At 49.9% G+C, this 21,155-nt stretch overlaps 2 protein-coding genes across 3 annotated transcripts; both read left to right on the top strand.

The window, feature by feature from the left end:
• Positions 1–9: 9 nt before the first annotated feature.
• CCT3 (chaperonin containing TCP1 subunit 3) lies at positions 10–14,440 on the top strand. Its single transcript, XM_002926942.4, has 14 exons — positions 10–40; positions 1,727–1,788; positions 2,427–2,477; positions 2,575–2,637; positions 3,590–3,686; positions 7,164–7,281; positions 8,782–8,968; positions 9,808–9,957; positions 10,716–10,848; positions 11,029–11,110; positions 12,124–12,304; positions 13,112–13,357; positions 13,626–13,757; positions 14,102–14,440. Exons 1-14 carry the CDS (start codon positions 10–12, stop codon positions 14,204–14,206), a joined length of 1,638 nt encoding a protein of 545 aa, XP_002926988.1. The 3' UTR covers positions 14,207–14,440.
• Positions 14,441–18,177: 3,737 nt separating this feature from the next.
• On the top strand, positions 18,178–20,950 carry GLMP (glycosylated lysosomal membrane protein). Of its 2 annotated transcripts, none has more exons than XM_034667453.1 (6): positions 18,178–18,341; positions 18,744–18,959; positions 19,121–19,321; positions 19,434–19,652; positions 20,095–20,351; positions 20,462–20,950. In XM_034667453.1, the coding sequence occupies exons 1-6, from the start codon at positions 18,222–18,224 to the stop codon at positions 20,625–20,627; spliced, it is 1,179 nt and encodes a 392-aa protein (XP_034523344.1). In that variant the 5' UTR covers positions 18,178–18,221; the 3' UTR covers positions 20,628–20,950. The 2 variants fall into 2 exon arrangements, with proteins under 2 accessions (XP_034523344.1, XP_002927004.1); XM_002926958.4 differs by having other exon boundaries at positions 18,179–18,341; positions 18,702–18,959.
• The last annotated feature ends 205 nt before the right edge of the window (positions 20,951–21,155 follow it).

The following is a 21,155-nucleotide window of genomic DNA, read 5'->3' on the forward strand; positions in this document are numbered from 1 at the left end:
CGCGCCGCCATGATGGGCCATCGTCCGGTGCTCGTGCTCAGTGAGTTGGGGGGAAGCCGGGGCAAGGACCCCGTTTTCGCCCCTTCCCTCCGCATTTTGCCGTGTGGCCCTGGCCGGTCCCACCCTGGTCCGGCCGCACAGCCTTCCCGTCGTCGTTCGTTTCGGAAGCCCGCTCTCCCGCTCTTTTCTGTGCCTTGAGCCCGTTCCCTGTCTCCCTGCCCCTGGCAGAGGCGCTGGTCTGCGGGCATTCGGCGCTCCCCGCGCCGCCGCAGCCCTGCTCGCGTGGTTTTCGGTGTAGGGCTGGAGAATGGGTTGTGGTCCGGCCTGGCCTCACCGCCGTGGCCCATGGCTCCGTGGCCTTGTGGCCCCGCCGGATCGCCTGGCTCGAACCTCCCGTCCTTATTGGGGGCTTAACAGTCTTTCTTCGTGGGATCGGGGGGATTAAGTGACCAGTGAGTAAGCTGCCGGAAAGGGGGTCTGCGCACAGCGAGTGGTACCCGTGGTCACTTCTCAGTGACAGCCCCCCAGGGTCTCCTTTCAGCAACCGCCGTTCGAGGGGTTCGGCTTGTATGTAATTCATCCCGCGGTGTCTTCTGCGCTATCTTTCCTACTGAGTTTTTCTAAATTTCTCTCTAAGGAGGACCGCCTCCATTGTCTTCCCCTGGGGCGTTCCTATTCTTCGGGTAACTTCTGTACCCCATCTGCAAGCTCTTGGCCCTCCCTTACCATTTTCTGAATATAAAATGCAATAACGCGACTTTATCCGTTTTCCCTGTATCTGGGAAGTAACTGTTTTCGGGGAAAAAAATTCACTTAACTGGGGAAAAGCCCTGTTCCTTCTGATGAGTCTACCAGAACAGTCCATGCAGGATTTTAGTTACCGCTCCCTGAAACAAGTCTAAATTCTGAGGGTTGTGAGTGTGTAGATTTGATGGGACTGGTTGAAAATTTTACTGATTTAAATTGTAGGGAATGTGTAATTTGGAGAGAGGAGGGAAATCAGTGTTATGTTGGCTTGGTTAGAGCCACTGGCTTGTTTCCATTGGGAGGGCTGGGGGATGAGTGGTGCATTGTGAAGCCTTTTTCAGGTGACTGTATCTTCCAAACTGAGCCACTCTGAGGGGTAGTCTCATTGTACAGCACACCGTGGGGCACTATCAGTAATTACCCGGGGACTGTCAGTATGATTCCCCCTACCCAAGTGGGAAAAAAGGAACCCCCAGACTCCTTTTTTACATAAAGCAGTGATTGATGCTTTTTTTTAGGTCATCAGCCCCTTGAGAGTCTGGTAGCTATAGATCCTTTCCCAGACAAGAACACAGTATCTCCCCATTTTCTCATATAATCTCCAGGAGTTCACCATTCCTCTAAGGCCCATTCACGGCCCTCAGGTTATGAATCCTGGCTGTAAATTTGTGAATATTTGGTAGTGGGAAAGTGATGACCAGGGTTCCAAAGTTGAAGTGTTAGGAATTGTTTGTATGCCAGGGGTTGACATAAAGAAGTAGCTCTAAGTACATATGCTTTTTTTTTTTTTAAGAATTTTTTAAGGTATGTTGACATATAATAACCTATGAATATTTATAGAGTGTACGGTTCGATGAGGTTTGATCTTTGTTATATCTGTAAAACCTGTGTGTGTTTTTATTTTCAAAGGTCAGGGAATAAATAGTTTCTATACAATGGGCAAATCCTGATCTATTGCATTTTGTTTTACCTATTTTAGGCCAGAACACAAAGCGTGAATCTGGAAGAAAAGTTCAATCTGGAAACATCAATGCCGCCAAGGTAGCCTATCTTTTAAGTAGTTTCAAGTTTATTAGTTTGCCTCCAGCTGCCTTCCCTAGTATTTTTGTATTCCTTCGCAATTAGGCAGAGGAAAAGTTTGACTTACCTGCTTTCAGGACATTTCTCTGATGGTGGTAGGTAGGAGGATGCCCTCCCACAATGACTTAGGCCCAATAGTCTTCTTATATTTAGTTGTGCATAATTCTGTTAATGTATATTATTCCATAATCTATTTGTGTTTGCCTCCCATACTACACGAGTTACTTGAGGGGAAGGACCGTATTCCCATTTGTATTCCTAGGGCCCATTGTAGATCCTGGCTGTGTATTCAGTGAACGTTTTTTGGATGAAAGAATGAAACAGCCCCACCGCTGATTTAGCACGGTGTGGCCACTGTCATGGAAAGGAATACTGATACATGGACTTGCAGTTATCTGAGTTACGGGAACCTGTAGCTCTGGAAGCCATGTCCCCTCTTTTCCCGTGAAAAAGTCTTTCTACTTCCACCCTGAAATCATTCCTGAAGGCGAGAAACAACAGCATCTGGACACATGGTGTCCTGTATCTAACATGCTTCCAACACACATTCACACAGTCTACTGATTGGTGGTTACATGTCTTATTTTTCTTTCTGATAGACCATTGCAGATATTATCCGCACGTGTTTGGGACCCAAGTCCATGATGAAGGTAGGCCTATCTCTTACTGAACTGTTTGACTACAGATTTTCCCTTTCTGTTATCTGGAATGGGTATAACTTAGGTATAACTTTTACTTTTGTCCTAGATGCTTTTGGACCCAATGGGAGGCATTGTGATGACCAACGATGGCAACGCCATTCTTCGAGAGGTATGACTTTTCATTTTGCCTTCTAACAATTTTATAAAGGACCCATAAAGTTATATATACATGATTGTTAGTTCCTTAGGACTGCTGTGGCTTTAAACAACAGAAATTTATTCTCTCTTAGACTGGAGGCTAGAAGTCTGAAATGAAAGTGTGAGCAGGGCCCTACTTCTGAAGGCTTTTGGAAAGAATCTTTCTTTGTTGCTTCTAGCATCTGATGGTTGACCACATTCCTTGGCTTATGGACTCAGTCTTCTTCTCGGTTGTTATGTGTCGTTGTCCTGTTGTGTCTCTTATTACAAGGACAGCAGTGGTTGGATGTAGGGTCTATCGTAATTTCTTGTATGATCTACTTTGTAGATCTTGATTACATCTGCAAAGACCCTGTTTTCTTTTTTCTTTTTTTTTTAAAGATTTTATTTATTTGACGGACACAGTGAGAGAGGGAATACAAGGGGAGAGGGAGAGGGAGAAGCAGGCTTCCTGCTGAATAGGGAGCCTGATGCGGGACTTGATCCCAGGACTCTGGGATCATGACCTGAGCTGAAGGCAGATGTGTAACAACTGAGCCACCCAGGCGCCCCGGGACTCTTTTTCAGAAACATTCACATTCAGTTTCCAGAGGGTAGAACTTCAGCTGTCCTTTTGGAAAACACATTTCAACCACAACAGCGGGGCTCCCAGTAAATAAGCTGTAAAGGAGTACTGTTCTGTCTTCAAGGAACTTTAATAGTTAAGTTGGCATATGCATTTTCCCCTAAAAAGAGGGGGCACTCGGAAAGAGGATTCACTTAGATATTTTGGGGACCTTAAAATCTTTCAAGCTGTGGTAAAACAGTAACAGATAAGGGAGGGAAGATGGAAGTAAGAGGCTCAAGAGTTAGGACCAAGCAGAGCGGGTTCCGAGGTCTCCGAGTAGTGCCGACTCTGTGGTAGTCTGCATTTTCCTTTGCAGATTCAAGTCCAGCATCCAGCAGCCAAATCCATGATTGAAATTAGCCGCACGCAGGATGAAGAGGTTGGAGACGGGACCACATCAGTAATTATTCTCGGTAAGAGGAGGATAGCAGCATTGATAAGGGAAACTGGATTGAAACATGAAGGTTTTTGTCAAAAATACCATCTGTGTCCTATTTTAAGAAGGAAATTGTTACCAATCCACTAATTACAAATATTTAAATAATTTATTACTAATTTTCTGTGTATTTTCTCCAGGTGAACATAAAATATTCATCATACTGTAGGATGAACTAAAAATTCGGTTGAACAAAATACAATGGGTTCTTGTCATTCACAGTAGGTTATATTCTAGAAAGTCACCACAAATACGGAAGTAGCAAACGCTAAACCATCTCTCCTGGGGGAAATACGGGTTAGGTTCCTATGAGTCTCTTCACACATACTCTTTTTAACTCATAAATATATACTTATTTTATTTACTTTGAGGGGGGAGTGGGCGGGGGCAGAGGGAGAGAAACCCAAGCAAAGTTCCCGCGGAGGCTGGAGCCTGATAACGGGGCTCAATCCCACAACCCTGAGATCATGACAGCTGAAACCAAGAATTAGGTGCGCCTATACCTTACTTTATGTGAGGTTTTTTTGTTGTTGTTTTATTTTTAATTTTTTTAAAGACTTTATTTATTTGAGAGAGACAGAGAGAGCACAAGCAGGGAGGAGAGAGAGAAGCACGCTCCCCGCTAAGCAGGGAGCCTGGCGTGGGACTGGATCCCAGGACCGTGGGATCATGACCTGAGCCAAAGGCAGATGTTTAACCGACTGAGCCATCCAGGTGCCCCTATTTATTTTTTAAAGTAATCTCTATCTTGGGACACCTGGGTGGCTCAGTCAGTTAAGTGTTGAACTCTTGGTTTCAGCTCAGGTCATGAGCTCATGGGTCTTGAGATCAAGCCCAGCGTCGAGCTCCATGCTGAGCTTGGAATCTGGTTGAGACTCTCTCTCTCCTCTTCCCTCTGCCCCTCCCCCTACTTGCACATGTGAGTCCACACACTGTCTGTCTTTCTCTCAAAATTTTTTTTTTAAAGATTTTTATTTATTTATTTGACAGAGATAGAGACAGCCAGCGAGAGAGGGAACACAAGCAGGGTGAGTGGGAGAGGAAGAAGCAGGCTCACAGCAGAGGAGCCTGATGTGGGGCTCGATCCCATAACGCCGGGATTACGCCCTGAGCCGAAGGCAGACGCTTAACCGCTGTGCCACCCAGGCGCCCCTCTCAAATAAATTTTTAAGTAAAAAACACGTTATGTAACATATGTTGCTGATTCATTGACATTGAACTCCTGGCCAGTAGCACTGTAACTCATGCCTGAATGAAGCTTATATAATGTGTTTTCTCCGTAAGGCATATCACAGCCTTTTTGCACTTACGAGAGCTGGACTGTACTTTAATGCCACACTTGGCCAGTTTAAACAGTGAAATCAACCAAATGCACGAAAATGTGGAACTCTATGTACCACGTAAAGTATGAGAGTTGAAACAAGGCAGAGCATTGCAGTGGGTGACTCAAGTTTTTCATCTTTGCATATATGTGTGAATGACCATGAAAATGGTCAGATCCGCATTTGGGGCTTACAAATAACATTTTAGCCAGTAGTTAAGTTGACAAATGAATCTTGACGAGTCTTGACCGTACAGATTTTAATAACTGATCTTCCCTCTTTCTATGGGATCATAAAGGATCACTTCTGAAAATTTGACGTTGCCTTTATTTCTCTATTTGTTTTAAGTCAGTGGAGAAATTTTTATAATCAAGGCATTTGTTTTTTAAAATCTGATTGCAGTAATACATTGTTAAGGAAAAGAGCTATTTTAAGGTATACCAATTTCTGATACTGGCCCACATGCCTAAAAGTAGAGTCCATACAACAAAATTATTAAATGAACTTTTAAAGTGACATCTTCAGTTAATTTTCAGATGCGTTATGTTGGGTAGAGATATACTGGAGTCACCACCAACTAAGCACTTTGTTATTTTATTTTTTGAGAGAGCGGGGGTGGAGGGGAGGTGAGCAGAGCGGGAGAGAGAATCTCAAGCAGACTCCCCACTGAGCTCGGAGCCATACCCAGGGCTCTGGCCTGTGGCCCTGGGATCATGACCTGAGTTGAAACAGTCGGACGCTTAAGTGAGCCACCCGCGTGCCCACTAAGCACTTCTTCAGACCCGATTCTTTTGAGGCGTGAAAATTAGATATGGCTAGTTCTGTGCTTTGAAGAAAAACTTGGAGGATGAAAGGGAGGGCAGACTCTGTGTGCTTTCTTGCCGTTTTTTGGTTGAAGATGAGCAGTAGTCATCAGGCAGAATTTTCTAGCTGATAATCTTAGTTAAATCTCCTGGAGAGAATAGGTGGGTCAAGTATCCATGAGTCCAGGTAGCTCTGAAAAAGAAAACACTGCCATTCCTAGAACCAGTTTTCTTCTAAGTTATCCTGACTGTTCTCTAGCAGGGCATACATACCCTTTTCTAAGTGAACTTATTCCAGCATCTTTTAAAGTGCTTGATTATCTTTGAGGGCCCCTGGGGGGCTCAGTCAGTTAAGTGTCCGACTCTTGGTTATGACTCAGGGTTGTGGGATTGAGCCCCACGTCAGGCTGCACACTCAGTGCAGAGTCTCCTTGTCCCCTCCTCCCCTTCTGCCTCTCCTGCTTGCATGCACGTGCGTGCACTCGCGTTCTCCCTAAATATGAGTAAATGAAATCTTAATAAATGCTTATTTTTTAACATACATGATGGTCACTTAGGGATTGGTGTGAAGTATTGAATTCAAACATTTGAGCTCATGCCACAGAGTACACTTGGGAACCTTGACGTGTGTGTCCGTTTTAAAAATCAGTGTTAGTAGACAGGTAGTACAAGCAGTTTGTGCAAGAGGCTTTTTTTTTTTTTCTTTTAACCAGAAGCACGTTTCTGTCTTAAAACTTTTTTTTTTTTAAGAAAACGAGCCTGTGTGTATATGTGCATCTATATATGTCTTAATTTGTGGGTGTGTATTAGAAAGTAAAGACAAATTTTTTAGTACAGGGACGTCTCATAAATAATATCTCTCAATCAGAGGGTAAATTTTGTAAATTTTTGTGGGTATGCTTCTAGGTACAAGATTTTATGGTGTTTTTGTTTTTAGTACGAGCAGTTTCACTACATCCTAGGTGTTGAGATGATCAACTAGTCTGTTTTCCTTTATGCGCGTTTCCTCTTAGAGTCTTTGAAAAATAAAACTGTCTCCTTTTGTTTCAAAAACTGGTGACAAATACTGATCTTGAAAGGTCAAGAGACTAAAACTGTATTTTGAATCTTTGATCATTTAAGATATGTCTGGTAAGGGTATTTTCTTTATGAATTGCCTTGTAAAAGTATCAATTCAGATTACAGAAAATTGTATTAACAGACAATTGGCATAGCTTTTGGGACAATCTATTGTAGGAGAAAAGATAAGGTATTTTTAGAAGCTTAATGACGCTGCCTTGAAGTCCCGGTACTCTTTAAAAACATGCTGGCGTTTGTACGTTTTTCCAGCGGGGGAGCTGCTGTCTGTGGCCGAGCACTTCCTGGAGCAGCAGGTGCACCCGACAGTGGTGATCAGCGCCTACCGCAGGGCGCTGGATGACATGATCAGCACCCTTCAGAAGATCAGGTACTGAGGAGGTCAGGCACACCGTCTGCTGTGGGGGGCCCGGAAGACGGGCTGCCCTGAGGTGGTGAAGGCAGGCCAGGGATATCACCAGGGGTTTATGCTCTGATGTCCCGTATGTGTGGAGAGAGACGAGGGAGCAGAAGGAACAGGGTCACGACACAGGACACAAAGCAGACAAAAGGCGTGGGTTCAGTTCTTCACAGTATCTTTTGGTTACATGCTATTTGCTTATTTCCCTGTTAGGTGCTGCCATGGAAAACGTGTAGCAAAATAGACCTACCTTCTCAAAGTTTAGATGCTAGTGGGGAGAATTAGTTGAAGAGTTAGATGACTAGTTATTCAGGCCTTAGTACTGAAGTGTCCTGTCATCATGTAGGATTGTGACTGATGCAGTCAGTTCTCTAATAAAATGCTGCGGAGGGTGGTAGCCGGCAGTTTTCCGTTAAAGTCAGAAGGAGTGGGACTGAAAATGCTGTTTGAATCCCATCTAGGAATCAAAGAACTTGCTGTTAGTCTGCCGAGTATCCTTACCCTTAAGGATAGCAGTGTGGAAAGGCAGGACTTCTCTAACGTCAGAGGATGTTAGGTCATGAGATAGTGCAGAATGCAAAATGTCTTTGATTTTAAAATTTTGTTTAAAAAGTAAAACCTGTAATGTTCTACTCTGATGCGGTTGGGTCTTTGGGTATGTAAGCCTCAGGTAACTTGGTGAGCTCTGTATTGTAATGCCGGTTAAGAAACAGAGCATGTGATAAAGTCTGTCTAGCACTCTTAGGGAATGTGGTGGTTGCCTGAAATTATTTTCATGAAACAAGCTGTGTAGGAATGTAGAGATGACCAAAGGATTTAGTAAGTTTGTGGAGCTGAATTAATAGAAAGTTTTTCTTATCAAACACTAATTGTCTAAATATCTCAGATGATATCGTGGAGTTGTTGCTTCTTTCACATCCGTAATTCAGCAACTATGTAATGATAGCATATTATGTGTCTTACACTGTTCCATGAAAATGTGGAGAAGATAGTGTCCAAGGTCTAGTACAGTTCCTTTTCTATGGCTGTAAATAGTCTTATCCCGTACGAATGTGCGCTGTTGTCGGGAAAGACTGACACACAAACACAGCACCGTGTGGTACCCCATGGAATGAGGTGCTGGATGAAATAGGACCAGGTGTTCAAGGCTAGTACAGACTGGGGATGATTATCAGGATGAACTCTCAGAATTTGCTGGCTATGGGATAAGGTGTCAGAGACAAAATGTGTTTTGACTCAAGTTGGAAGGAACCAAGTTACTTGGTTGAAGCGGAAGGTAAAGAACAAATTATTTTTCTGTCAACTCTTAAGTCTGGAGGGTTGTCAGGCATGAGGACAGACCACTCAGGGATTTGAGACACCTTCCAGGGGTGGGTTAGTTGTAATCTTGTTGAAAGGCAGAGGGATGGGCAGTTCTGCCTGTCGGCCCCCTCTGGTCTGTGCTGAGCGTGGCACCTGCCCGTCCCGCAGTGCCCCTGTTGACACCGGTAACCGAGACGTGATGCTGAAGATCATCAGCAGCGCCGTCGCTACCAAAGCGGTCAGCCGGTGGTCCTCGCTGGCTTGCAGCGTCGCCCTGGACGCCGTCAGAACTGTGCAGTGTGAGGAGAACGGTCGCAAGGAGATTGACATCAAGAAGTACGCAAGGGTGGAAAAGGTGAGCTCTTGCAGTGTGTGTGTGGAGACAGATTATTTCCTACTATGAATCAGCTCACTTGTGGAGGACATAGGTTTTTGTCGTTTCTGCCTAGAAAACAAAAAGTTTTTCTCTTTTTTAAGATTTTATTATTTGAGAGAGAGAGAGAGAGTGAGCGAGCAGGGGGAGGGGCAGAGGGAGAAGCAGACTCCCCCCTGAGCAGGGATCCCAATGCTTGATCCCACCTGCGATCATGATCCGAGCTGAAGGCAGACGCTCAACTGGCTGAGCCACTCAGGTGCTCCAAGAAAACAAAAACTTGAAAAAGAGGGTACCAAGGGGGTATTCCTGAAATAGTTGTTACTTTCACTGCTGTTCCTACACAAGGTTTACAGGAGCTAGAGAAAGGCTTGCTGGTGTCTCCGTGTTTGTGCGTTTGCATACCCATCCTCTGCTTGGTGAGGATATGAACAGGAGTGCCACGCTGTCTCACTAATAGGCCCCAGAAAGCCCTCTCCATCTCTACTCATTGAAGGTCAAAAAGTAGCGTTAATAGCTTTTGGCCTGTAGGTGGAGCCCCAAGCCTAAAAATTCTGTGGGAATCTCCTTCAGGAAGGAGGAGAGAATCTTTGCCAATCACTGAATTTCTTAGTCTCCTCCAACCTTCAGATTGGGGTCCATGATTGGTGTGCCTTCTAGAAGGAAAAAATGTGATTGCAACCATGTTTGTTTTTGACGTTCAAGAAAGCAAGCTATGTTAGAAACCTGAAATATGCTCATTTGGGAAAGCTGAGTGTCTAGGAAGGGAGTTGAGAAACTGTCTCCTCTTGGTTGTGGATGAAAGTGGGTCTTTTGCTCAGATACCTGGGGGCATCATCGAAGACTCGTGTGTCCTACGGGGAGTCATGATTAACAAAGATGTGACCCATCCACGAATGCGGCGTTACATCAAGAACCCTCGCATTGTGCTGCTGGATTCCTCTCTGGAATACAAGAAAGGAGAAAGCCAGGTAAGGTTCCTGGCCCTCTTCCTTGAAGTTGGTGTAAGAACCTGACTGCTAATAGGGACAAGGGAAAGAGAAGGTATGTTTATTACGTTGTCTACTCTGTGTCAGCGCACTTCGTATATAGTCTCTGCTTGTTACAGGAGCCCTTTAACGTTTCTGATACTGACTTCAGTTTACAGGTGAGGGATCTAAAGCTCAGAAAAGTTAGGTTAATTGAGGAGCACAACCATATTGACCAAATCAGGATTTAAACCCAGCTCTGTTGGCTTCAGTTCCACACTACCGTGCCATCTCTTCTAACGCATGAGTAGAACATAGAGTAGGAGGTAATTCAGCTGGGAAATGCCAAAGAATTTCCAGAGGGAAGAGGGTCACTAGGCTCTGTTAACTGTGGATAGAATAAAGGAATTGAAGCTTATTAACAGAGGGATTGGGAACAAGAGGTTGTTTATTGGTGGGAAGAATTAAGACCCAGAATTACTATGCACACTGACAGGCTGGAGGTAACGTTGCACGAGGGTCAAGGACCTTAGCCACAGTCTCCACTGATTGCCTTTGAATTCCACTTAAGGCGTTAAGCTGGAGCGCTGGAGCTAAACTACCGTACAGAGAGGTGGGTTCCTGGCTTTAGCAGGCCTCTAACGACACTTCCTGGGGTGCATGAGAGGACTGGGTAGACAGAGGAGCCTGGTACTCGGAATGACCCTAAAGAGCTTCACTTGTCCAGGATCTTTAAGTCCGTGACTTTCTTCACCACACAGACTGACATTGAGATCACGAGAGAGGAAGACTTCACGCGAATCCTCCAGATGGAAGAAGAGTACATCCAGCAGCTCTGTGAGGACATTATCCATCTGAAGCCCGATGTGGTCATCACAGAAAAGGGCATCTCAGGTAAGACTCCATTCGCTTTCCATCCTCCTGTTGAGTAGAAGAGGGTGGGCTGATCCCCCTCCCCTGTTGGCATGGACAGCATAGTAAACATGTGATGGTTTAGGGTTAGCATTGGGGATGAAACCAGTTCAGAACCCAGGAGTTCTGGCTTCGGTTTGACACCTGCTCTTGGGTTTACAGATTTAGCTCAGCACTACCTCATGCGGGCCAACATCACAGCAATCCGCAGAGTCCGGAAGACAGACAATAATCGCATTGCGAGGTGAGCAGGCCACGTGAAAATAAGATTCTTGTTCCCGTGTGTTTCCCTTATGGAGCTCTGTCATGCAGTTACCATTACCTGAAGAGGTTTAACTTAGGACACAGCCAAATCCGGTACAGGTGGGAATAACCTGGGTTTAGCTGTGTGCCCTCTTCAGAATTCTCCAGTCCAACAGTCACCTGCTGCAGGAGTCGTTTTATACTGCTGCGAACCAGTAGCGATGAGCTTATGCTCAGACATCTCTGGTCCCTGCCTCAGGGCCAGTTACAGTGTGTCTCAGCTAGCTGAGAATAGAGCACAGCCATCAGTTGCCCTCATTGGATCTTCAGCTGCTGTTGGTGCAACGTAAGATTGCACTCGCTGTTTCTACAGTTCACATACCATTCGTTTTTAATACTAATTTTTATTTTAAAAGGTAAGTCTACCCCAGTATCACATAACGGATCCACTCGAGTTTTGTACTTCTCCCAGCTCTGAAATGGCTCTGAGCGTACGTGGGTACAGATGGTTGACTGTGTGCCCACGAGTGGGGAAGAAGTGACAGGTTAGTTTTGTGTTCAGTGACATTGAGTCAGACACACACTAATGTCCTTACTTCCCTTCTTGCTTGACGTTTGCATTGTCTTTAGTACAGTTGTTACTGGCCTTGGGCTCGAATTGGGCAGTGCAGGACAAGTTCCACCTACGAAGGACCATTATGGGGTACGCGTTACAGATGCCTGAGAACGCATCTGTCCAGCGTTTAGTATCCACAAACTACACGTGACTAAAACTGGACTTGGCTAGAGTAGTTGCTGTGGGAGCTCACACGTGCAGTTATAACGCCTCGTATTCTAAGGAGACGTCACCTATACATGTTGAGAGCCTATGTTGCCAGGCAGCCAAGACCCCCCGAGTAAAGTAACAGTGTTTCCAGCAATCCACTTTTGGCCTTACTCCCAGCCACAGACCCTAGGGACTAGGAAGATGAGTAAAAGTACCCAAAATCACCTGCCCCCCAATCTAATCAATAGAGCCTGTGGGGCCCGGATAGTCAGCCGCCCGGAAGAGCTGAGAGAAGAAGATGTTGGGACGGGAGCAGGCGTGTTGGAAATTAAGAAAATTGGAGATGAGTACTTTACATTCATCACCGACTGCAAAGACCCCAAGGCCTGTACCATTCTCCTCCGCGGGGCCAGCAAAGAGGTTCTCTCGGTGAGTCTGCATGAACTAGGTGGTTCCCTTTCTTGAGAGAGTCCCAGAAGACCGAAAATCCTCCTGCTGCCCATTCGTAGCTGTTTAATTTTTGATATGTGGCCACAAATATCTTTCCTTTTTTTTTTTTTTTAAGTGAAAAACAATTTTTTAGGGGCACCTGGTTGGGTCAGTCGGTAAAGCATGCAACTCTTGCTCTTGAGGTCATGAGGTCAAGCCCCACCTCGGATATAGGGATTACTTACGTATATACATCCATAATTTTAAAAAATTTTTTCTTAATTGTTAAAAACAAAATTTACCATCTTAACCATTTTTAAGTGTACAGTTCAGTACACATTCATGTTCTCAGGCAGTAGATCTTCAGAACCTTGTCATCTTGCAGAACAGACATTAATATCCATTGAACAGTGACTCACCATTTCCCTGGCAACCACTGCTTCCTTATTTTTTAAGTTGACGTTACAAATAGCACTTTTTTCCTCAGGTTGAGTAACTTTCTCAAAGGTACACAGCTAGTAGCTATGCCCCGCGGCCTCCGAAGCACCGCCATTGGGGTGGGGCCGAAGGGGGTCCTGCTCTGCGTAGCCTGACTTCACACCCCCTGGCCCTCTCGGGCACCTGTAGTTGCCTGTGTTTCTCCACAGTACAGGGCATCTGCTCTGCCCCACAGGGGTTCCAAGGACCTTTCCGAGTTGCCCTCCTTAATGGTTTACCAAACTGGGCAGTTGGGAAGCCCCTGAGTGTCTCTGATGTGTTCCTGAGTCACCAGGCTTTGGCTTCATATCGTCTGTCTGCTTTCCCAAGGAAGTGGAACGCAACCTCCAGGATGCCATGCAAGTCTGCCGCAACGTCCTGCTGGACCCCCAGCTGGTCCCAGGGGGTGGGGCCTCTGAGATGGCTGTGGCCCACGCCTTGACAGAAAAGTCCAAGGCCATGACGGGTGTGGAACAGTGGCCGTACAGGGCTGTTGCCCAGGCCTTAGAGGTCATTCCTCGTACCCTTATCCAGAACTGTGGGGCCAGCACCATTCGTCTGCTTACCTCCCTTCGGGTGAGTTCCTTCCCAAGCTTTGCTCCTGAAGGGGTGGGGAGAGCTGCTTGGCCTAGGAGGATGGTTCACATCTGTGCCTCCGGCTCTCCTGACAGCCTGTGCCTTCAAGTGTCTGCTCTCTTTCCTCTCTCTCTGAGCACTCGACCTGTTTGCTGTTGTCATCGCCTTTTCGCCCTTCACTCTTCTTGGTTTATTACCTAACGTTCCCGCCCGCTTCCTTGTTCCTGGTGTTTTCCCCTTGACCTGTTGACGCTTCTTCCGCCTGCAGGCCAAGCACACCCAGGAGAACTGTGAGACGTGGGGTGTTAACGGTGAGACCGGTACCTTGGTGGACATGAAAGAACTGGGCATTTGGGAGCCGCTGGCCGTAAAGCTTCAGACATACAAGACGGCAGTGGAGGTGAGGCGCCTGGGACCTGCCTAGGCTGCGCTGTGGTTTTGCACATAACCAGAAACCAGCATGTTGGGCTCAATCTTGAAGGGAGGGCATACAAAGCAGAGTGTTCTCGCAAGATCTCCCAAGGAATGCATCCCCCTACTTGCCTTTAGCTCATAAAAAAACAAGGTGACCACACAAGCTACATGCCTTGCTGAGGGAGAGCAGCGTTTTCCAGGCCGGGCTCTGAAAGGGCAGATCTCAGATAAAATGCTAATTATGTAGGAGGAGCTAGGTGTTCCATTTTAAAGAAAACAAGTGTCCTTCCGTTCTCTGCTGACCTCTTTGGGGCTGTGGTTTTTCCCTAGACGGCAGTTCTCCTGCTGCGGATTGATGACATCGTCTCAGGCCACAAAAAGAAGGGTGATGACCAGAGCCGGCAAGGCGGGGCTCCCGATGCCGGCCAGGAGTGAGTGGTGGGCAACGCGACCTCAGCGCACAGAGCCGGCAGAGGCTCCCTCATCCCTGAGCCAGACTGCCAGGGACACTGTGGATGTCTTTGTTTGGAAGGGATTGGGTTGAGGGGCAGCCCCAGCCCCTTTCTGTCCCAGCTCAGTTTGCGAAAGGCGCTGACATGTAACTCTTCTCTATTGTAAGCTTTCCACTTGATTTAGTTTGCTTCCGATGATTAAATCTAAGTCATTTGAGACGGTGGTTATGTGTTTTTCAACCTTGGGTCATATCTCCGCCTCCTGGCAAAGAGGGAGGAGGCAGAAGACCTTGCTGGGGAGGAAGGGAGATGGGAATGAGGTAAGCATCTGCCTCCCTGAAGGTATTTTTAGACTTCCCAGTAGATACTGGTTGGAAAGACTCTTGGAATTCAAAGGGTCATACTTTAAAGCTCGTAGAAGCACCGCTTTGTATTCACGACCCAGAGAACAGGAGGAACCTGTCCAGACCACGGGTGTTCCCCATTGGCACTTGTGTAGAGAGCAACACCCAGTACGTGCTGGGACTCTGGCATGTGTTCTAAAGAACATGAACATTGGTTTTTTCTGTTGTATGCTAGAACTTCCAGAATCCCTCCTATCTTACTGGAATGCTCTTCTTCCTGACTGCAGTCTGTCCTCTGGCCTGCTGGCTTGTCAGTGGTGTGCTTGTGTCAGGAGGGCCTCTGCCTCCCCTGCTGGCAGACATGGAAGGTTTCATCACATTTCACACTGTTGTTATCAAGGGAGGAAAATAATGGCTGTGGGGTGGTGGAGGCCAGGTGGGGCTAGCCTGTGATTTCTTCCGTGTCCTTCCTCTTGGCTCCTGGGCCCTCCATGTCCCCTTTGTCCTTATGATTCATGCAGTTAGCCTTTGTCTCCTCCCGACCTCAGGCCCTAGTCACGTTGGGTTGAATACTAGGTGGAATAAAACCACACAGTGCCTCCTGCGTAATAAACACGTTCTAGTCGGTGGACACATTAACTCGTTGCCACGAGGGTTCTAAGATCAGTAACAGCCCCCGTTTTACGTCGGGGCATCTGTCTGGCACAGAGAAGTCCTGTCAAGGGCCACAAAGCTGGTGAGTGGCAAATGGGCTTCCTGTGGGCGGTCTGGCTCTCAGCAGGCCGTGCCCACTGCAGGAGGCGCAAGGGGGCTCTGGAGGCCTCTGGTGTGTTCGCACCTGGGGTCCAGTGTCGGCTCAGCCCCCTTGAAGGTCCTTGCTCTTTCTCTGGTCCAAGGGGCTCTGGCGTAAGCCTGCCAGTCCTGTGCTGAGATCCCTGCCTCTAATCAATCACTCCTTCGGAGCTCTAGGACCTTAGAGTAGAGGTAAGTGACTAGATCTTGGAGCAAGTGCTCATGAAGACCCCAGGGGTCTTTGCTCCCGTTTGTGATTTCCCCCAGCGTCCACTCTGGCTGCAGTTGTCCTTGTCGGGCACGAGGCTGAATGCTGGGGGAGCGCGTGGCGGCCTACCTGCTGTCGTCGAAGACTCATCCCTGGGAGCACCTCCGTGTGAGTCCTCCGTCGGTCTGTAATTCCCCCACCCCCCGCCTTCCAAGCCCCTCCCTGCTGCCCCCCGGGCTGCCTCGGTCACTGCACTCGGTGGGCCCATGGACACAACTTTGCCACCTCCTTGACTTTGCGCATGGTCCCCCCTGCTGTCGGATCCCTAGATCCTCCAGGGCCCATTTCCTTCCTATAAAGCAGCATTTTGGTGGGTGGTGGGGAGGCTTGAATTCCTGACTACTCGGGCAAGACTCTTGTTTCTACTTTGCCCTGTCAGGTCCCAGAGTTGATGCCTCAGACGATATAAGTACTTGTCTCAAAAATGAATGTTTTGAGGGGCGCCTGGGTGGCGCAGTCGTTAAGCATCTGCCTTCGGCTCAGGGCGTGATCCCGGTGTTCGGGATCGAGCCCCACATCAGGCTCCTCTGCTGGGAGCCTGCTTCTTCCTCTCCCACTCCCCCTGCTGTGTTCCCTCTCTCGCTGGCTGTCTCTCTGTCACATAAATAAAATCTTAAAAAAAAAAAAATGAGTGTTTTGAGAAAACTGGTTTATCCCAGAGTAGCCATTTGGGGGAACAATCAAATTGGATCCCTACTTCACTCACCATTTGCAAAATTAATTCCAGGCAGCTGAAAGGTTTCAATGTAAGAAAGTAAAACCAGAAGAGAACAAAAACATGACGTTTTAGAATATATCAGAGTGGGGGAAAATTATACATAAAAAATTGGTATTGTAATAAACAGTAGGGGGTTTGGGGGATATGGTGATAGTTGTTCCCATACAAAAACTTTATTTTTCAAAAGTTAATTTTTTTTTAAAGATTATTTATTTATTTGACAGAGATAGAGACAGCCAGCGAGAGAGGGAACACAAGCAGGGGGAGTGGGAGAGGAAGAAGCAGGCTCATAGCGGAAGAGCCTGATGTGGGGCTCGATCCCACAACGCCAGGATCACGCCCTGAGCCGAAGGCAGACGCTTAACCGCTGTGCCACCCAGGTGCCCCCAAAAGTTAATTTTTTTTTGAAAGATTATATTTATTGGACAGCAAGAGGACAAGAGACAAGCAGAGGGAGCGGGAGAGGGAGGGGCAGGCTCCCCACTGAGCAGGGAACCTGATGCGGGCAGGGCTCGATCCCAGGACCCCGAGATCATGACTCGAACCGAAGGCAGATGCTTCACCGACTGAGCCGCCCAGGAGCCCCCAAAGTTAATTTCTTTAAAGAAGTTCTAGGACTTGGCCTCCAGAAAAACAGGCCATGGGGGTAAATAGCTGCAGAGGAGTCAGACTGGATGACAAGCACAGAGCTGGCTGGCCTTATTCTCAGGGACAGGCAAGTGAGCGGGGTGGAGGCCTAGCGAGGGTGTAGGCCGTCTGGCACAGGGCATGTCCGTCCGCAGACCTCACGCACAGGTCAGTTTGATCTGGCTGTTTATCTTCTACATTTGGCTTCAAATGTGTGTGAAATGCTGTACATACAGAGATGTTCATCCCAGCGTCCGCCATAGCGAATTGTTGGTTCTGGTTACATGTATCCAAGGGGTATCCCCCTGCCGTGAAATACTTCGTTGGAGAATGAGCCCCGGGTGCGAGAACAGTCCCCAGCACACACATGTAGAAGCCAACTGCAGACCGGGGTTTGGACGCCATTGCACGGTACTACACATGTGTGTGTGTGCCGCGTGCATGTGTATGCAGTAGGCACAGAAGAGCTTTGGTTTTGCTTTATTGAGTAAGCTCTACGCCTAACGTGGGGCTTGAACTCAAAGCCCCGGGACTAAGAGTGACTGACGCTCGCGGCAGTCAGCCAGGCGCCCCTGCCTAGAACATCTTTGGAAGGACGAACTATTACAAACATGGTAGTGCTGGTCTCGTGAAGGACCCAGTTGCTGGGGAATAAAGATGATACCCTTCCGTACCTTATGAAGTTTGTGTCATGCGCGTTTATTATCAGTCAAAATAATTTTAACCAAAACACCCAAAAACAGCAAAAAGGGGATTTGTTTGGCCAGATGTGTCCATTTGACAAATATGCTGTTTCCACCTCTTATTTACCAAAGTATCTTTCTCCACAATGAAACTGAGCTCTTCTAGGACAGGAACCTGCACACCGGGGGCTCAGTCACAGTGGACAAGACCATCTGGGGTAGGCTGTCTCCCACTCGCAATTCCTCCGATCCCTCTCTGCCCGCCCTATAACACAGTCAGCATAGTGGGATCCACTGGGATCTTGGATCCCGACACTGTGGCCCCTCACAGGTAGCCAGCGCAGCCAGTCAGGTGGGGAGGTTGGGGCTGTCTTGCTTGGAAGACACCCCCGCCGGCGAGGACGTGCTGCTAACCTCTGGGCCGTCTGCTCTCCCAAGCCTGAGTCCGGGAGAAGCGAGGTGGTCTCTTTAAGGACCGGCCTGTTGGCCCCGCCCTGCGCGGAGATCAGCTGAGGGTGAGAGTCACATGACTCGGGTGTCTCTTCCGCCCTCTCAAGTTGGGCCCCATGTGCGGCAGTGAGGGGCCCCGCTGGGGCTGGGGGCACCATGCCCCCGGCCCCACGCTCCTGCTGAGTGTGCTCGTGTCCGCAGCCCCGCTCGGCCTGCTGGGGGAGGAGACCCGCCAGGTGAGGGGCGGACGGGTAGCTGCCTCAGGAAACGCTGCCCTGGGCTGCACCGAGCGGCAGGGGTGGCGGGGGCTGCCCGGCCCACTGGACAGGATTGTGGAGGAGGGCGGGGGCTCCCCGTCTTCGGGGGACCCCTGCCGGTCCGGCGTGACCCAGGCGGGGCTTTTTCTTACCCCCTGGCCCTGCGCCCTCATCTGCCCGCCAGGGTCAGGGCAGCTTGTGGCTCTGCCCACCTCCGCGCCTTCCAGATTCCCGAGTTTCCACCGAGGCTCTTGCCTTTCCCCGTCCTTCCCCAGCTGCTTTGCCCTGTGTCTCTTTCCTGACGCTGTGCCCTTGACCCTCCACGACCCCGTGTTCCAGGTGTCTCTGGAGGTAATCCCTAACCGGCTGGGTCCCCCCCAGAACCTGCTTCACATCCGGGCAGTGGGCACCAGCTCCACCCTGCACTACGTGTGGGGCACCACGGGGCCTCCGGCAGCGCTGCTCGTGGCCACCAGCACCCCCCACAGCACCCTGGCTGTGAACTGGAGCCTCCTGCTCTCCCCGGAGCCCGACGGGGGCCTCACCGTGCTCCCCACGGACAGCATCCGGTTCTCTTCTGCCCTCGTCTTTACCAGGGTGAGGAGATTGGGGGAGGAGCAGAGGGTTCCGGATCCAAGGGAGGGACTGAAGACTGTCAAGAGTGGGAGCCTGAGGGTGGGGGGGGGCGCGAGTGGGGGGGGTGGCTTTGGGGACAGCTGGACTCAGCCAGCCCCGTCCCACCTCACCCCACCCGCCAGCTGTTTGAATTTGACAGCACCAACACATCCGAGGTGTCAGCCAAGCCTCCAGGAAAACCGTATGCCCCGTACTCCCTGGCCGAGTTCTCCTGGAACAACATCTCAGACTTTTTGGATCCCGCCACCCTGAGTGCCACGTTTCGAGGCCACCCCATTCACGACCCCACCGGGGCTTTTGCCAACGGCAGCCTGGCCTTCAGGGTAAGGTGTAGGGAACCAGAGGAACTCAGAAAGCTGGTTTATGCAGGTGGGGATGGCCTTCGAACACGGACAGGCCCCGCCTCCCATGCCTCCCCTGCCTCCCCCACTCCAGGTGCAGGCCTTCCCCAGCTCCGGCCGACCGGCCCAAGCCCCGCGCCTCCTGCATTCGGCGGACACCTGCCAGCTAGAGGTGGCCCTGCTTGGGGCCCGTCCTCGGGGAAACCGCTCCGTGTTTGGGCTGGAGGTAGTCACCTTGGGCCAGGGCCCCGACTGCCCCTCCATGCAGGAGCAGCGCTCCATCGACGATGAGTACGCACCTGCCGTCTTCCAGGTCAGGCTTCCAGGCCCAGAGGCCGGAGGGGGGGTGGCGCAGGGGCACGCAGGAGGAGCCCTGTGTGACCTCAGAGACTCGGGTAACCATTTACCAGCTAGCAACGGAGTCCAGCTCCTTTAAGTGCTGGTCAGTGTGCTGATGAGTGTGGCCGGGCCTCTGCCTGCAACAGGGAAGACGGAAGGAAGGCAGGCCTGGGGGCCTGGGGGAGGGAACCGAGTGCAGGCTTGCACAGGGGCAGGGCTGGGTGAGGACCCGGTGCTCCGATCCACCTCCCCCTTCTATAAAGGATGGACTGAGGATGTGTGCAAGTGGCCTTTGGTCCTGGAGGCAGGCCCAGGCCCCAGGACAGCTAGTGACAGCTGGAGGCCAGGAAGGGCGAGGAACAGAAGGGTCGGCACAGTTTGGTCCTCTTCATCCTCTTGTTTGTCTTTCTCCCCAGTTGAACCAGCTGCTGTGGGGCTCCCTCCCATCGGGCTTCGTGCAGTGGCGGCCGGTGGCTTTCTCCCAGAGGCAGAGGGGCCGGGACTCAGCCCTGCCCTGCCGCACTTCCACTCTTCACCCCACCCTGGAGTACCCTCTCCCCCAGTCTGCCATTGTCCGAGCCTTCTTTGGGTCCCAGGCCAACTTCTGTGCCCTCAATCTGACGTTTGGGGCTTCCACGGGCCCTGGCTACTGGGACGAAAACTACCTCAGCTGGTGAGGGCCAGGGCGGGGCCGGGGCTCTGGGAGTGGGCGTGGGGGGAGCCTGGCCTCCCAGTCTTCCTGCCTAACCTGCTTCCCTGTCTTTCTCACTCTGCTTGCCCTAGGTCGATGCTCCTGGGTGTGGGCACCCCTCCAGTGGATAGCTTGTCCCCACTCATCCTGGGCATCATGGCGGTGGCCCTGGGTGCCCCAGGGCTCATGCTCCTGGCAGGAGGTGTGTTTCTGCTGCTGGGCCAGAAGCAGTGCTCGGAATACCAGCCTATAAACTGAGGCCCGTTTGCTGGAGGGCGGGACATGAGTTTCCAGGCCTGCCTCGTTGGTCTGCTGGATGAAGGGTCAGCTGCTCCCTTCCCCCATCTGGCCTCCCTGCAGAACCCCAGCGACCACCCTCAGCTTCCTGGAGGCCCCCCAGGTGGGGCTTCCTGCATACTCTGGGGAGGGACCATTGCTAGAGGCGTGGGGAACACTTGGTGATGCTTCCCTGCCCTTCCAGCCCCCATTTCCCCAGAATGGGACTCACAGGCCTAAATGAGAGGCCTTCTGACTGGTTGGCTGCCCTGGAAGGCACGAAATAGACTCATTTTCTGCCCAGAGCTTGTCTCAGTGCGCAGGTGTCGTGGGTGGGTGTGGGGCTGGCTCCAGGAACAGGCTGAGATGGCGTGGGAGGCACGTCTCTGCGTGCGGCGCCCCCCTTCTCTCCCACCTCTCTCTGTCCTGTGGGGTAGGGAGTTCTGGAGCAGTCTGGGTCACACAGGGAGCGGGCGCCTGAGAGTGGAGGTCAGACATGACGGAAGAGCC

The sequence above is a fragment of the Ailuropoda melanoleuca genome, chromosome 8 (assembly GCF_002007445.2).
Source record: "Ailuropoda melanoleuca isolate Jingjing chromosome 8, ASM200744v2, whole genome shotgun sequence".
Lineage (NCBI taxonomy): Eukaryota > Metazoa > Chordata > Mammalia > Carnivora > Ursidae > Ailuropoda > Ailuropoda melanoleuca.